General features: G+C 45.2%; 1 protein-coding gene across 1 annotated transcript in view; it reads right to left on the reverse strand.

The window, feature by feature from the left end:
- Positions 1-17,384, reverse strand: part of RAB6B (RAB6B, member RAS oncogene family) — a 53,749-nt gene that overhangs the window by 2,435 nt on the left and 33,930 nt on the right. Inside the window, exons 3-7 of the mRNA XM_028730918.2 lie at positions 12,089-12,142; positions 8,359-8,464; positions 4,830-4,941; positions 4,402-4,495; positions 3,148-3,214 (exon numbers count right to left, since the gene is read on the reverse strand). Coding sequence (XP_028586751.1) covers positions 3,148-3,214; positions 4,402-4,495; positions 4,830-4,941; positions 8,359-8,464; positions 12,089-12,142 — 433 coding nt within the window. The remainder of the gene's footprint in view (positions 1-3,147; positions 3,215-4,401; positions 4,496-4,829; positions 4,942-8,358; positions 8,465-12,088; positions 12,143-17,384) is intronic.

A 17,384-nucleotide genomic window follows, 5' to 3' on the forward strand; every position in this document is an offset into this window, starting at 1 on the left:
CAGGATGAATTCCCGCCTCTTGGAGCAGAGGCTTTAGTCCTGAGGACTCAGAGAGATGACATCACACCTCCGTCTTCCTTAACCAGCCACAGACTGGTTTCTCCCTCTGCACGCAGCAAGGGCCGAGCCCAGGCTGTGCTCTCTGCATGTGGCGCTGACATATGTAATCTATATCAAACTCGGCGCAGGCCCCCAGGGGAGATGACCTTTCCCAAGCACAAAAGGCAGCAATTAGGGGAGAAGAGCTGCTGTCAGTCACATCCAGACACACTCTCTCTTCCGCCACAGTGCTTCGCAGGCGCCATGTCATTTCCCCTTTCCAGACAGGCACTCGCTGCTACGGCTGCCGCATGTGCCCTCTGGGGCAATCAGGAGAGAAGGAAAGGCAAGGCTCAGCAGCTGGAAGAGGATCGGTTTCTACAACCAGCAAAATAAAGTAGCGCCAGCTTTTTCCTGGCCTAGATACTTCAGGTTGCAGGAGGTTGTATCTTTGAAGTATTTTTTTAAAATATCTCTCTCCTGACTATATGAATGGCATGCAAATATGGATCAGGCCATTGGCCCACCTAGTCCAGCATCCTGTTTATGCAGTGGCCAACCAGATGCCTGTGGGATCTAAGTGCAACTGTTATTCAGAGGCATTCCTGCCTCCGCCTGGGGAGGGACAGCACAGCTTCCATCATGGCTAGGAGCTTTGGCTATCCTCCTCCTCCATGCTCTAGGCATAAAGTCTAGGCTGCACTCTTCCTCCCTGTTGTGGTTTATGGGAATGGAGGTTTTTTTTGCTATAAGTGTTCAGATCCGAGAGTTTCTCCATTCCCTCCTCACCAAGAGTGAGATTGTTCGGTCCCTAACTGCAGCTTGTCTAAATTGGCCTGGAGCGAGGGAAAGGGCCATAGCTCAGTGGTAAAGGATCTGCCTTGCATGCAGAAGGCCCCAGGTTCAATTCCTGCCATCTCCAGGTAGGAGTCTCTCCTGTTGGAAACACTGGAAAGACCCTGCCAGGAAGCTGGGAAGACCAATTGTCTCCGTATAAGGCAGCTTCCCGTGTTGATAAGACTATGGATATTCTCTAGTCTTTGGCTGCATATATCTTTTTGTTGTGATGTCTTGTGTTCTGCTGCTACCTGAATTTAGGGATACCTAAAGGGATACCTAAAGGGGGATGTGGTAGTGCTGTGGTCTAAACCACTGAGCCTAGGGCTTGCCAATCAGAAGGTCGGCGGTTCGAATCCCTGTGACGGGGTGAACTCCCGTTGCTCGGTCCCTGCTACTGCCAACCTAGCAGTTTGAAAGCACGTCAAAGTGCAAGTAGATAAATAGGTACCGCTCTGGTGGGAAGGTAAACGGTATTTCCGTGCACTGCTCTGGTTCGCCAGAAGTGGCTTAGTCATGCTTGCCACATGACCCGGAAGCTGTCTGCGGACAAACACCAGCTCCCTCGGCCTATAGAGTGAGATGAGCGTGCAACCCCAGTCTCATCCGCGACTGGACCTAATGGTCAGGGGTACCTTTACCTTTAAAAGGGGTATATAGGCAGTTTTGTGTTTAAATTATCTGTCATGTAAGCTGCATAGAGAACATTATGTTATGTGGGGCATACAAAAGAAGTAGATGAATAAATAATATTCAAGACTGTTGGTCTAGATGGCTGGGAGTGGGGGGGGGGGGGTGCAAGGCACACGAGTTAGCTAAGGGGACAAGGAGGTACAGAAAACTTCCCACCTGTGAAATCTCGTTCACACAGGTTGCTCAAAAGTGTGTGGGGGAGGTAACTCATCATCCCATATCCTGAGGAAAAGAGCCTAGTGCAGAATGTGAAAGAAGCTCCTACATTTTTTTTGAAATCTACTTACCAGGTTTGTGTTATCACTGGAAATAAATAAAAAATTGTAGAAAATGGTCAAGATTATGAAATTTACAAATTAGTGAGAACAATAAGCACACAAACATTGGTCTTGATTTGGGGCCCTTCAAAATGATTGATGGCCATTAACAAGGGGACCAGTGTGAGAACCAAGGAAGCGTAATTCACATCTACCAGCAAGTGGCAACAGATTAAATGAGAACCCAGGAGCAAGCACAGAACAGTCTACTGGATGCAAAATAAGGCGCTTTTTTTAAGCTCTTTTAAAATGAAGTTGATGTCATCACTCAGCCTCTGTTTCTGGGCCCTCATTGGGACTCTCATCAAGATCATTTCTAAATCACACTGTTAGCAGTGAAAAATGGCTATTCAGGGCAGAAGGGATAATTCTGCGGGCCTCCTGCATAACCTATGCAAGGGAACATCTGGGGACATGGCATGAGCTGTCATTGTTTGGCAAACATTCCCTGTGTAACCATTATTCTTTATTTCCTGCCAGCTTCAGAGGCAGAGGAAGCCATTACTGCTGTGTTTAATTTAGAAACCATGAACTTCTCTGTAATAAATAACACTTAATTGGTCCATATTCATTAGTACCGCTCTATGCTGATGCTTTCCTTTTGTGTGCTCATTCCATAATGGGAGAATGGGGATTCTGGGTTTAGTTTAACAAGGCCATTTGTGTCTTGAAGAACTATCGCAACAGGAAGGAAATAGCTGGTGGGTTCTTGCATTTGACCTCGGACATTCTTCTAGGGCAAGGCTGGGAAGTCATTTAGACACAATGTGAAGTAGTGATGGGACATGGCTTGCATAATCCCATCTTTTCCCAATAGGAAAAAAACAAGCAAGGCAATCTGAACTATTTCCACCACTGATGAAGATTTTCTGAAAACATGCAACTCTCATTAGAGTGGACATTAAAGGGACAAGGAGCTAAGCATGCAGTTTTGATTTGTGTACACATTTTTCTAAGTGACCTCTAATCTAATGCATGTCAGTATATTATTTTTATTAGTATATTCATTTTTGTGCACCTTTCCCCCTAATATATGCATTTTTTGGTAAAAATTTTTGGTTGGGGAAGTGCATTGGAAAATTCAGATAAAGGCAAAATTCGAAGGATGGCTGTGTTTTCTGGTTCTGACATTGTTTCGGAATTTGATAGATTTGGCTTCAAATGGAAACTGAACCAAACCTTCCCCCCAATCCCCAACCTGTAAGATTTTGAATGGGAATGGTTGCTTGAGGAACAACGATTGTTAATCAAGAAAGGATACTCCCTTCTTTGCTCTTCTCTTGGACACTCTCCATCCCTGGCAGAGCAGAGGCGACGCGTCGGAAGAGCTAAAGCAGCGTGCAGAGTGTGCAGCAACAAAGGCAGGCAGAAGGATGGGCGAGGGAGCAAGAGAATAAATCATTAGTACTTTCTAGTTTGCATCCAATATGCAACTGAAAACAGTAGCAAAAATAGTTACGGTATGTGTGACATGAGTTAAGGAGGCCCCCTAAGCTCTCATCCATTTATACATCTGCCCAAGAGAACCAGACCTGGAGCTACTCAGACTGGTTACTATCAGTAGAAAGGGGAAGCTGTTCCCTTGTGCCTCTGAAAACAGTGGTTGCTATGATGTATAATTCCAACTTCCAGCCATGTGAAACAGGATGACTTGAAGACCAATTGCAGCCAAACCTTGGTTGTCGAACGTAATCCGCTCCGGAAGCCCGTTCAGCTTCTGAAATTTTAGAAAACTGAGGCGTGGCTTCCAATTGGTTGCAATAGCTTCCTGTACTCAAGCGGAACCCGCGTTGGATGTTTGGATTCTGAAAAACGTTCGAAAACCAGATCATACTTCCAGGTTTTCAGTGTTTGGGAGCCAAAACGTTCCAAAACGGAGCCGTTCGAGAAACGAGTTTTAACAGTACCAATATGGGAGAAGGACCAGCCAGATTGGGGCTCGGTGTCAAGGGAGCCTTTTAACCCTTTGCTTCTGCCATGGTCCTGATTGGACTTGCCCCAACACTTGCTAGTCACATTGGGAAGAAAGCTCCTATTGTGCAAGAGGCAATTCTGATCATGACCACGGCAGAGGCAATAGGTTAAAGGCCTCCCTTCCTCCCCCATGCCACAGCCCCAGTTGGCTGGTCCCTCTCCCATATTTGTTATTCATTTATTTTTCCAGTCTGCTATGCAGGTCACATCTCGTTTGACCTTGAGGTGCAACTGGTTTGCAGCCGAAGTTCCTGGAGAGAAATCAAAGGAAAATGAACTCTGCACAGACTAACGGGCTGTAAATGCTCACCACAGTATTGTACAAGTATATTCTGCTGCCACCTTGGGCTTCTGGATACATGACATTTCTCCCTAAATCAGGGTAATCTAGCTTGCTAGCAACAATGATAAAACAGACACTTGTACCCATTTGTGTGTGAAAAAATGCATGTTTCATCCAATCTGCATGTGTCATGCAGGAGTCTGTAGCACACAAACTGGATCACGCTCTCCTCCTCACCCAGGAACAAAGGCACCTTACCTGCTTTACATTGTATCCTGTCTTCGCACTTGTCTCAATAAACATGACATTCAGTTCTTTAGCTCTCTGTTCCCCTTCTTCAATTGTTATCTGCCTAGGGTCAGACACACAGAAGAGGGGGAAATGGTAACTGTCTCAATGCAGCTGCAAAAGAGTAGGGAAATGGGTTGTGGCTCGAAAAGTGAAGTTGTAATAATGGCACCAAGCTGTGCCCTCATTCTTAACGATGCACAAGGGATTCAGAAAGGGTCAATAAAACAGGAGTTGTCACTCTAGGAGATCTGTTCCTATGGCAACAGTAGACAATGGAGCATCTCTACAGTATGTGGCTTATTGCCCTTTTGCAGGTTTCTTGTGTGTCTAAGAAGTTTAACCTTCTCTACCGGAAATTAATAGTCCTCCCCCTCTTCCTCATTATATGCATTTACCTCTTATCAGCAAGGTCTGTTTTGTTGCCCACTAACATGATGATGACATCACTTCCTCTTTCTGTTCTGACATCATCAATCCATTTGGATGTCTGCTGGAAGGAGTTGAGATCTACAAGGGAGAACAAAAACAAGGAAGGTGGGTATAAGACAAAGACCAGTCCTCCAAAACGGGCGACAGATTCTGATACTTTTAAAATAAGCAAGACTTCTGACATGAAGGGATGCTGGAGAATTCCAGTGAAAACAGAAAAGGAAGCAGAAATTATTGCAGCTCACTTTTGTCTGTAGTCAGGAATGGAAATCATTCAAGCAAATACAATGACGATTTTTTGCATAATTGGGGGTTTTGTGTGTGGAAGTTTGCAAATGATATGTAATTAATTGGAGGTTCTTTTTAATGCTGTTTTGACATTTCCTTTATGTTGAATTGTATGTAATTAACATCATTACACAACCTTTTGTCTTTCTCTTTAGGTTTATCCTTTCCTTATCTTTTCTTCCTTCTGACTTTGTTCTCTTATAGACTAAATAGCTGGTTTTCCCCAGCATATTATTAAAAAAATTAATTTGTAATGGGTATGTATTTTTGTATATCTTTGAATAAGTATCAATCAATAAATAAATAGTTACATAACTTATATTACATGTCAAATAGTGGACAGCAAGACAAATAATGTAGTATTTGGCAGAAACCAAACTGCAGCAGAATGGAACCAGCACTGTCAGGGCATCTACTGAAGAGAATCCTACCCAAAGATGTATCTGCATCCAAGCTTTTCCTGCCTGTGAATACCAGCTCCTGGCATCTCTGGTTACTGTAACTGTTAATGAAATTTTACTGTTGTTCTATTGCAGGAGTGGGGAACCTGTGGCCACCCAGATATTGCTGGGATCATCCCTCATAACTGGCCATGCTGGGAGGAGGTGACGTTCAACTGCATCTGCTGAGCCACAGGTTCCACATCCCTGTTTTACTTATTGTTCTATTTCGTTTTATGCTGTCGGCAGCTTTATTGTTCTGTAAATTGCTTTGGTGTTTCTGTGAAGTGAAAAGCAGCATACAAATAATAATTTAGATAAATAAAGAAGCCATGCCTCCTATCCACAGATGGCTCTCTGACTGTGCATCTCATTGGCAGCACTTTCAACTGATTCCCGCCCCGCCCCCCAGGCTCACAAATTGTGACGGGAGGCATCCACACGCTGCTTTTTGCCTGCCCCTTCCTTGCATTTTGCCAGGAGAATCTGCTGCCAATTAGAGGCAGAGTTTAGTGTAGCTATAGCAACCGGAGCATAGGCAATCCATTAAACAGGAACATTTTAAATGAGCCACTCGGCTCAGACTCAGCTGCCTGCGTAGGTCTGACCCCTCTGCGACGGCTTCGGCTGCCTGAGCCAGCAGGGGCCACCAGAGGGAAGCAGATCCACTATTCTGTCACTTTTCATTTCCTCTTACATTAATTGCAATAAGGAACATGGTAAGTCACAGCAAACAGCGAGAGGTGGCTGCAGAAAAGGTCAGAGTGTTCTTGTCAGAGTCGGGCTTCAGAAAGGCTTGAAATATTTTGCTCGGTGGCTCCTTTACCGAGGAGGCATTAGTTTCCTCAGAAGTGAGGATCTGAGTGCTGCATGAGACCCAATGTGGTCCAAGGGCCGGAGCACCAGCTAATGGCCATGTCTGATGGGAGTTGTGTTCCAAAACCTCTGGAGGGCACCTGGTTGGCTAAGGCTGGGTCAGTGTCTGATTACTGCTGCAAAGTCCTAGATTCAAATCCTCAGTCATGTAGTTTCCTGGTTGATCTCAGGACAATCACTTCCTCCCCACCTTGCCTAGCTTACCCACCCCCCAGACAGCCCAATGAGGGCCAATGGTGCGATCCAAGCCCCCAATCCACTGTGCTAGGTTTGTGTGTGGATGCAGTAGGGCTAACCCTCCATTTGGAACAGTCCTGCCAGCACAAAGCTCCCTGTTCCACCTGCTGAAAAGTGTAGGGAGGTAGATGTGGTGCTGGTGGCCTGTCAGAATCCTATGGAAAGCCCCAAAAGAGCCATTTTGGGGGTACGGAGGAGTTGAAGCAACTCAGGATTGAGTGGGTTCTGAGCCAATCCTGCTGCTGTCACTTGACAGCCTCAGGTGTGATCTCGACCTGATTACCAGGCCAGCTCCAGGCTGGTTGCCCCCAAGCTTTTGCATGCCCTCCACTTTTTATCCCAGCCAGGTAAGCAACAGGTTTGTGGATGTGGTGTGGTCTCGTCACTCTGCTACACCCCACTCAAGGCTTGGATTGCTCTGTCGGTGCCTAGAGGTCTTGGAATGCCGACAGGCTGTTGGGAAGGGAAAACAAAAAATCAGCAGGGAACGGGGAATGGGATGAAGTCCATTTGGCATCCTGAACTATGGGCATACCACACTGCAACACTCTGCCGCGGGTCCCACTCATTTCAGCCTATTCATAAAATAACTGGTTTGGCAACCTGAAGTATTGTGTACATAATAGGAGGTAGTATCTCTCCTTAAAAAAACAACAACAACATCCTCCTCATTTATCGGTAGGAACCAACATATAGAAAGTTAAGGTCTCATGCTTGGCATGGAAGCTCCAAGGAGCATTAGTCTGGCCACTGTTGGGCACAATCTGGTGGACTGAATGGTCTTTGTTCAAATCACTCTTTAAAGGATGCTCCTAGAGGTCTTTGGATGGTCTTCAAACAAAGCCTAGCTCTTGCATCCTCCTACAGGTGTACATCTATCTATCTATCTATCTAGGTAAAAAGGTAAAGGACTCCTGGATGGTTAAGTCCAGTCAAAGGCGACTATGGGGTTGTGGCACTCATTTCCCTTTCAGGCCGAGGGAGCCGGTGTTTATCTACAGACAGCTTTCCGGGTCATGTGGCCAGCATGACTAAACTGCTTCTGGTGCAACGGAACACCGTGACAGAAACCAGAGCGCACAAAAACACCGTTTACCTTCCTGCCACAGCAGTACCTATTTATCTACTTACAATGGTGTGCTTTCAAACTGCTAGGTTGGCAGGAGCTGGGACAGAGCAATGGGAGCTCACTCCATTGCGGGGATTCAAACCACCAACCTTGCAAGCGGCAAGCCCAAGAGGCTCAGTGTTTAGACCACAGCGCCACCTGTGTCCCTCTATCTATCTTGTTATCTAAAATAACTAACATTTAAGCAATCATAAGTTAACTAGGTTGCTTAGTATAACATGCATTTCATTTGGCGATTGTTTACAAGACAGCAGAACAGGTTTCTTCATGTAAACTTCTGCAGGACAGAGGCAACTCCTTCAGAATGGAAGGTTCTACCATGGTGTGTGTGTGTGTGTGTGTGTGTGTGTGTGTGTACAGTACAGGGTAGCAGTGGTCTATCCGTTTGTTACATTTTACACTGAGCCTGTACACAAACAGATGGTCCTTAGTGGATGATAGTGGATGATATTGAGCAGCAATGGGCAGATACAAGGTCTTCCTATGCTTGCCCCACAGTCCAGCGCCTCCAAACCTGTAACTCACTTGTGATGTCATAGACCACCACGGCTACTGTTGAGTCTCGAATGTAGCTGGGGATCAGGCTTCGGAATCTCTCCTGGCCAGCTGTGTCCCAGAGCTGCAACCGCACCTGCCGAGAGGGGATCGGGAAGAGCGGCAGAGAGACATACAGTTAGGAGAAGAAACAGCCATTAAACACAGGAAGTCGGAAGACTGAACGATGAACAGAGGGAGCATCCATTATCTGTTATGTCCCCTGAGAGTTGTCATTTTTAATAAACAGCAACAATTGATTGCTCTTCATTCTTTATTCTAGCTTTCTGGTTATACGAGGTGTGGAGAAATGACCATGTATATGATGTACAGGCTAGCCCTTCCCAGGTGAGCATAAACCATGGTTGGTGAACTGGATCCAGCTGGTGGGCTGGATCCTGGCTTCCTCTCACTCCCAAACCCATGTCACTATGATATCAGAGGCAGCCTATAAACTAGTGGTGGCCTGCAAGCCTACTTAGTCCTGTAAGAGGTCCTAACCTGGCCCACAAGGCTTTTCCAGCCCAAGCCACACCTGCCTGTCCTCCACCTAGCATAACATATGACAACAGATTTGGGGGCAAGTAAAGGTAACACCTGGAAAAAAACAAACCTGGCAGGCCCTGCTTTGAACCTCTATGCACATTTGATGGAATGGGTGGGGACAGTCCCACAGACAGCACAGCTGTATTTGCACTGATATCCCTGCCATGTGCACTCAGTATACCTACGTACTTTGAGCACCTGAAAAAGGCTCTTTTGTAAAACATATCTGGGAGTCTCGTGAACAAAAGGAAGAGTGCAGTAAAAGGAGGCAAAAGGCCACTGTGATGTAGATCAAAGGGAAAATGGGAAAGAGTAACAACTATGGGGTGGTTTCATCAAATCTTAGGAGTAGGCCACACTAGTCTCACTAAGGGACACAACCCTGCTTCACTAATAAGGAAAAAACGACCAATGGCAGGTTGCATCCACTGCAAAAAAATAGACCATGATCTCACTGCCAGTAGATCTAACAAGGGTTGCTGACTCCCAATTGTTTAAGAACGGTAACAACAAAAAAGATTTCTTCCTCTTTCAAAATTAAGCTGTTAGAATTCCTGATCTGAAGCCACTTAGCTGTAGACCCCCATCATGTATACACGGGTCGTTCTAGTGTATGGCTCCTGGTGGGACACAGTGTGTGATTGGCTGCACCCCTTTGACCATTTTGCATTTGGCTCCAGTTGGCAGACCTCGAAAGTGGGTCCTGCCTACACTGCACGATTCCAGCCCATGGGCTACTCTGGAGTTTTGAAAAGTGTAGTCTAAATTTCATTCTACAATCCCAGGTCTAAGGCTCAGCCACATGGGACACAGCTGAGTTCTATGCTTTCACCCTTTGTGGCCTTTCTGTTGAGGCTCCAACAAAGGATTGTAAGCTTGTGCTTCCATGGTATCATGGAAGGCCTCTGGAATCTGGAATGCTTTTGGAATCTTTCCGATGTGGAAAGGCCTTCAGCCACATGGGCTGGATTTTTGTGGGGCATCGGAGGCCACAAAATTTGCATTAACACCCATCAAATTCTCATTGACCTGAGAGGCTTTTGCAACGTTGTATACGCTCCCGTGCATTGAGAGCGAGATTGGATGGCCGATACTCAGGGAGCAAGCATACCATGTGACTAAAGCATCCTCAACTAAGAAAAACAGGTGTGCAAGAGACTAAGGTGCCTTCTTGGACAAAGTTGGTTTGGTTGCTTGTAATCTACTCTGCAGTTCATTTGGCTTCAGTATTTTGCCTCAGTTCCAAATCACCACACAACTGATTTGGAATATCTTTTGGGGAAGAGATGATGTAAATGAAGAGACCAGTTTCTATTTCTGCTGCTGGGTCAGAAACAAACCCATGGAAGGCCTAGGGAAATCTACCAGTGCGGCTTCATCTCCCCACCCCCCACGTCCCTAAATCACTCAGCCTGTGGCTTTCATTAGAGCAATTGGAAAGGCTTGGAAACAACCCATTAGGCCTGAGATGGATGTTGGAGAGTACATTAACACTGCAAGAGATAGTTAGCTGCTACTTATTAATGCAGCAGCTGCCGCTTCCCCCTCTCATTAGAGCCAACTCCCATCTGCACTGACATTGGGTTATCCTTGCACAAAGTCCCCCCAAAATCTATAAATCAAGACCTTTTTTGTTTTACAGTGGGCTCCCCCCCTTCCAATGCCATTTCCGAGAAAATAAGAGAAATGGCAAAATGCAGGCACTTAGGAAGGTCTTCCTAGCAGAGAGGATGATTGCCTGTCCTTGAAGAGACTGCTAGTCACAAGCTTCCTGGCTCAAAGGAGAGAAAGCAGGCCCACTGTGGCTGCACGTTCCTGGCTTATAAGGGAAACAGCACAAAATCACACCCTCTCTGCCTGGTGAGCTATGGCAGTCAGAGTAGACAATACAGGGATAGCTGGATAAATGCAGAAACCCCCGTTAAGTGGTGCAACCCCTTTCCTGCCTGGCCCATCTGAGGCAATAAAGAGTGCGTCTGAAATTAGATCACCATGCTCTGCCAAAGTGATGGAAGAAAACAAGAAGCGCTTCAGTTTGGAAAAGTGTTCTCTGGAAATAGTAAGGTTGAAAACCTCCAGGACAGAGGCATGAGGGGTGGGGCATCTTAGTCTTGCTGCTCAGAACTAAAGGTAAAGGTAAAGGTAAAGGTAAAGGTACCCCTGCCCGTACGGGCCAGTCTTGACAGACTCTAGGGTTGTGCGCCCATCTCACTCAAGAGGCCGGGGGCCAGCGCTGTCCGGAGACACTTCCGGGTCACGTGGCCAGCGTGACAAAGCTGCATCTGGCGAGCCAGCGCAGCACACGGAAACGGCGTTTACCTTCCCACCAGAGCGGTCTCTATTTATCTACTTGCACCCGGGGGTGCTTTAGAACTGCTAGGTTGGCAGGCGCTGGGACCGAGCAACGGGAGTGCACCCCGCTGCGGGGATTCGAACCACCGACCTTTTGATCGGCAAGCCCTAGGCGTGAGGCTTTTACCCACAGCGCCACCCGCGTCCCTGCTCAGAACTAGGATGGAACTAATGTACAGGAACTCTTGCCTGCATGCTACTCTATGTCCCAGTGTGCTCAGTGTACACAATGTTAGCTACAATCCTGCATGTATGGTGCAATATCCTGTATGTATGCTGTCATTTCTCTGAAAATACTGCATTTTGATTCATTTTCCCATTCCAAATTGAGAAAAAGCTGCATTTGAAGCTGGCAACACATACAAAGCCTCAGTCATCAATATGACAGTTTATCAGTGTAGCTTCAAGCCTCTGAACTCTGAATTAGCTGGGCTGGTGGCTGGGAATAAATTAAGGTATCATGGCCAAAAATCCACGAGTCTTGTGGCCAGCTAATATATATAATATAAAACTGTTTTATATTAGTTCCAGCTCCTCTTCACACATCTGAGAGCATGTTATCTATAGAATATTATGACGGACAAGGACAAGCCCATGCAGAAATGTCTGATTCCAACCCTCCTTAAAACACCCGTGACATGATGCTCTGGGAAAGGTAAGGCAGCATGCAGATATGAAAGAGCAGAGGCAGATTACTCCCTTATCAGTTTGGGCAAATCAGAACATGGGTTTGGTTCAAAAAGTCCCCTCTGCGTTCGCCCATTACTTCTGTCTGAATACGTAGCTTGGGAATGTCAGCTCCTCAGCAACTCCTGGCACTTACTGTCCGGTCTTCCAAGTACATGGTTTTAGATAAGAAGTCAATTCCAATTGTGGCCTATATAAAAAAGAGGAACGGCATAAGAATTAGTAGATAGTCTGGAAGAAAAGAATTTTTAAAATTACACACAGTGACTGGGATCCACAGAACCACTTCAAGAGCTCTCAATGACTTGAGAGGGATTTGTCTACCTTTAAATGGTAGACCCCGTCTTCATGCTATGGAACAGACTGCTTCAGAATGTCCCTTCAGTTTCAATTGCACTGCTGTGTTGCATGGGAGGTTGCCATTCCAAGAAATATGGGCCCAAAGCTTGCATGGGGTTGGTACTGCTAGTTGCACCATCTTTCAGATCCCATCTCACATGTGCTCAGTGATGTTCCCCTTGAAGTTGTTCTAGTGGACTGAGGGCTTATCCATGCTTCCTCTTCTCCTGCTGCTTTCCCCAACGGTAAACCACTTTTTTAGCACTCAATTGGAGCAAACAGCAATTCAGGTTTTCTTCCAGATTGCCATTTCTTCTGATCTTTTGCTAGAGAGTGGGTTTTCCTTCGGGAAGGAGTGGGACAAGGGGGAAACTGCTCTGAACCACGCTTTCTAGAGGCACTGCACAAGGAAAATGTGGGTGAGCCCTGACAGTGGCCCTCTTAGCTCCCTTGCACTGATTTTAAATACCACAACAGTCATGGTGCACATCGTGCTTCTGTACAGCCTTACCACCATTTCTCTGCCATACAGAGTGCCATTCACAAGCTTCCCCATTTCCTAGGCTTCTGTCTTACTCAAATGTAATAAGCAATGGCACCAATATTTGAACATCCTTTTAAAATTTTTCTTTTGCCACACTGACTGTTCACAGTTCTCCAAGAGTTGACAGAGAGCCAAATAGGCTTTCCCACCATAGATGTTTTTGGTATTTTCTCTGTGGTTCCGTAGAACTGGAACTCTAGAACACTGGGATGTCATCCAGGAATGAATGCATAGGCTGAAACAGTGGTGGGGAAATCTGAGACCATCTGGATGTTCTTAGACACCAACTCCCATCCGCTCCAGCTAGGTCAGGGACTATGCCAGCTTGGAACCAGTTTACTTGAAGAATCGTCTTCCTCTAGATATACTCCCACTCAACCACTCCAGTGTACAGAACTGGTGCTTTTACAAATATCACATAATACTGGTTCTGCCCTTGTAAGGAATCAATCTTTTAGCACAGCAGCACTTACAGTCTGGAATTCCCTGCCTATTGATATTAGTCAGACACTCTCGATGTCCTGCTTGTGGTACAGGCTCAAAACTTTTTTTGGTTTTGTTTAGGCAAGTCTTTCTAGATTAAGTTGGCATGTATTTTAATGTGTAAATTAATTTCACAGTGTATATTTTTGGTGTATATAATTTTTATTAAATTTTCTGTTTTATAATTTAAAGTATTTTTTTGTAAAATATGCAGGGATTTATGATATGTAAAATGAACCATGGAAAGAGAAGAATGGAAGTCATTGCTATCTTATGGATATAAAAATGAGTACTTTAAATCAATGTATATTTTCAAACTACTGGTATCATTTAGATTTTGACTTTTTAAGGCTAACTTGTTTTTAACCCTGACTTTAATAATTCTAATGCACAATAAACAAATGAATAAATTCAATTCAATTCAATTCAATTCAATAAAATAAAATAAAATAAACTCCCCTTACCTCTGAACTACAATACCATTAGTGGTGAAAGCAGTGTTGTTTTATTGAGAGATATGAGGGACCTCTGAACAGCTATGGCGATTAATGAATAGTGTTGCTGACACACTAAGGGATACTTTGCTCTAAAATGTACCCAGCATGGCAAATTGGGTGAAAAATCTCATTGTGGATTTGCATGGTATATAAATGCTAGCCCCCTTTTTACTACCCAGGTTTACATTGGTTTCCAACCAAGGACGGAAATTCCAGCAGGGCATATTACAGATGAGCTCTTGCGCCCCATGGCTGCAGAGCTGACCATTGTAATTAAAAGGAGCTGTCTCCAGAGCTCAGCCATTGAAACACTCACAGCTCTGGGAGTTTGGATTTCAAGTCACATCTGCTGCTGGCTTTAGTTGATTAATCAAACAGTATGTGCTTCAGTCTGCTAGGGGGCATCCTCTCCGGAGGGAACTGGCCAATATTTAAAAAGCAATGCAGCACTGGCTCTATAGAGTCTATATAGTTAGCCCTGCGCACCGAGCCGAGCTCGGCTAAGTGCTTGGGAATGCGAAAATAAGAGAATCTATCCATCTTCTACTGTCAAAACCACACTCGGTTATGTGCTGCTGAGCGGTCCAATTCAGACATCTGGGAGCGCCTTCTCAATTACAAGTGTCACAGCAGAAAAAGCAAACAGATGGAATCCAAATTTCTGCACATCTACATATGTACAGCAGCCACAGCATCCCACCTCGTTCCATCCCTGTCCTTTGTTGCTGTTGAAAAGCTACATTTTGCCACAGCAAATTAGAGAGGGAAAACAAAGGTGAAACCGCCAATTCCTACACAACTGAGAGTGGGGTGAGGGGAACAGCATGAGAAGTCGAGGCCAAAAGGGCTACATTCCTGCTTCTTAGACCTTCTGCCCACTGCTGCAAATCTATCCTGGGCAAATGGAGTTGCATTTCAAGGTGCTCAGTGCTTGCCTAGCTCGACTTCGACAAGCTTCCATGGCAACAGTTAGTCTGGTCAGCAATGAATACTGGGTAGCTGCACATTCTCCCACCTAAATATTAATGCTTGTCTTATTTACATTCTAATAGAGGACAAAAACTTGACTTTGGTGCCTGATAATACGAGCGATGAGCAGCGTGGCAGTTAGACCTTGATATATAAGAGGAGGGTCTAGATCGGTGTCTAGAACATCCATATTATCAGGGCTTGATAATATGGGCGCATTAGACACCAATCTAGATCTTCCCCTTATATAAAAGATCTAACTGCCATGCTGTTCACCCTGCTGCCCATTGAGAGATTGCCTCCTCAAGGGACTATCTCTGACAAGATGGCAACAGAAGGTTTGGGATATGGCTCTTTCTGAGCATCTACAACACAGAAGGCCAAGCAAAAAACCCCAATCATTTTGAGAAAGTACGGTCCCCATATATCAGCTGTGTAAACAGAAGTGATGTGAATGTAAGACTCTGGGCTTATTCACAAGAGGCTGTCATGGATAGCTGAAGCCTTGGCGATGTAGTCACTGATTCAGTTATTCCACCCTGCCCTCACTCAATTTGTTTTCTTATATGTGACTGATATAAGCATATTAACACTTTACAGGGTTTTGCTGGAATTTATCACTGTTATTTTACTATAAAATCAATAAAATATATCTCAAACCTTTAGTGAAAACCAAACAGAAAGAAGAGAGAAGGACAATGTGACAAGTGTATAAACAGCAGAAGGAAGAGATCCTCCTTGAAACTTAAGGAAGTCCCTAACGCAGCCTTCCTCAGGCTGATGCTTTACAAATATTTTACACTACAGTCCCCATCACCCAACTATTGCCCATGCTGGCTAGGGCTGAAAGGAGTTGTGATCCAAAACATCTGGAGGATGCTATACTGGGGAAGCTGCCCTAATCCCCCATTCTGAAGCCAGATCCTAACAGAGCCTTGGGAGATGCAGGAGAGTTGGAATCTAAAAATCTGTGGGTGTATTGTACTGAATTTGGATTCTTGGGGACCCCAGCTTTACTTTTAATCAACCCATTTTCCCTGGGAATGCTCTGAGAGTGCTCAGATGATGGAGAAAATGCTCTCTGGTAGGAGCACAGAGGGCCTGTGATTCCAAAGAGCAAGGAAAAGGCTTCAGGGGTCCTTGTATTGATTTGTTTCACCGCTGTCTGAAGGGGGATTGAGTGGGATTTAAGAAAGAAAGATGTGTGGAAGCCAGGAAGCCAATTAAGCCCAGTATCCTGCACCATGCAACTCCCATCAGAAAAGCAAATAACCTTTTGAATTTCAAGACCCCTGAAGCTCAGTGGTAGCAGACACTTGAAAAGAGGTGAAGAGAAACACAACAACAAAAGGGCTGTGGAAGGCCAATGGGAGATGGATAAGAATGAAACTAAATCATTCCTCTGCACTGCTGAAGTGGAAAGAGGATGGGAGGAAGAGAGGCTAGACAACGTTTGCTCGCCATCGCTTCAGTACAGCAGGTTAAAGGCAGCTGTGGGGAACAGGATTTGACTAGCAGATCATAACCTCCTCTACAACTTTAGGCCACTTTGACAGGTGGGCAGGGCTGCCTACTTGCCTGACATCATTTTGACACCTGGTGATAATTTCAAAGGGGCTTGCTATCAGTGCCAGTCAGCTGATTGGTGCTGACAGCAAGCCCGGCTTTGTCTCTTTTCCTCTCTGCACACTGGTCTGCAGAGGAAAAGTGTCAGTTTGAAGGTGTATTTTAAATCCAAAACCATGCCTGCAAATGGATGACTTTAAAAGTGGTGAGCTATCAGTGCCAATCAGCTGACTGGCACTGACAACAAGTCCTGCTTGCCAAGGCACAATTGAGAGTATATGTTGAGCTCCTGACTGTTCCTATGAAATAGTGTCTTACCTGCCCCACACCTGACGTCACATATGTCATCAGATGTGGGGCAGGTGGGTGTAGGCCATAGGAGGGGTGTTCCCAGCTACCCCAAGCTTTGCCCTTGGAAACCTTATAAGGAGAGGGACTGGGAGGGGTGTTTCTAGGACTAAGATGAAACTGTAAAGCTTCCTTATTATTTTTGCTATTGGATGCCGCATGTTGTTTAGGTAATCTTGTTATAGTTATAGTATTGAAATGTGGGTTTTTAATATGTTATATTTTTGTTTTGCTGTGTTTTTATGAAATTGTTTTTTGTAGTGCTTGTTTGAAATGCATCCCTATTCCTTTGTTGTAAGCTGCTTTGAGCATTTTGTGGGTGGGGGGAGGAGAATGGCATACAAATAAAGTGAATGAATGAATTGGTTGGAGAAAATTTGGCCCGTGGGCTGGAGGTTCCCCACCTGAAGGAAATACACGTCAGAAGAGCAAACATAGGGCTCTTTATATGAAAATATTCAAAATCTGAAACCAGAACGTCCAGGTTCTGCATAGTGTTGAAATTAGGCAATTCAGTATACATTTTTTTCATTTAGCGTAAGTAATTCGCTTCTGCTAATCAGGGAGATGGGACAGGGTTCGGCCACTGAGGGGCCACCCCATCTTGGCCTCTTTTGTCTTCAGGAGACTTCACCTGGCATCACCTGCACATGTTAAGATTATTTTTGCAATCTTAAAGGCTTAGC

This window comes from Podarcis muralis, chromosome 6, assembly GCF_964188315.1.
Source record: "Podarcis muralis chromosome 6, rPodMur119.hap1.1, whole genome shotgun sequence".
Classification (NCBI taxonomy): domain Eukaryota; kingdom Metazoa; phylum Chordata; class Lepidosauria; order Squamata; family Lacertidae; genus Podarcis; species Podarcis muralis.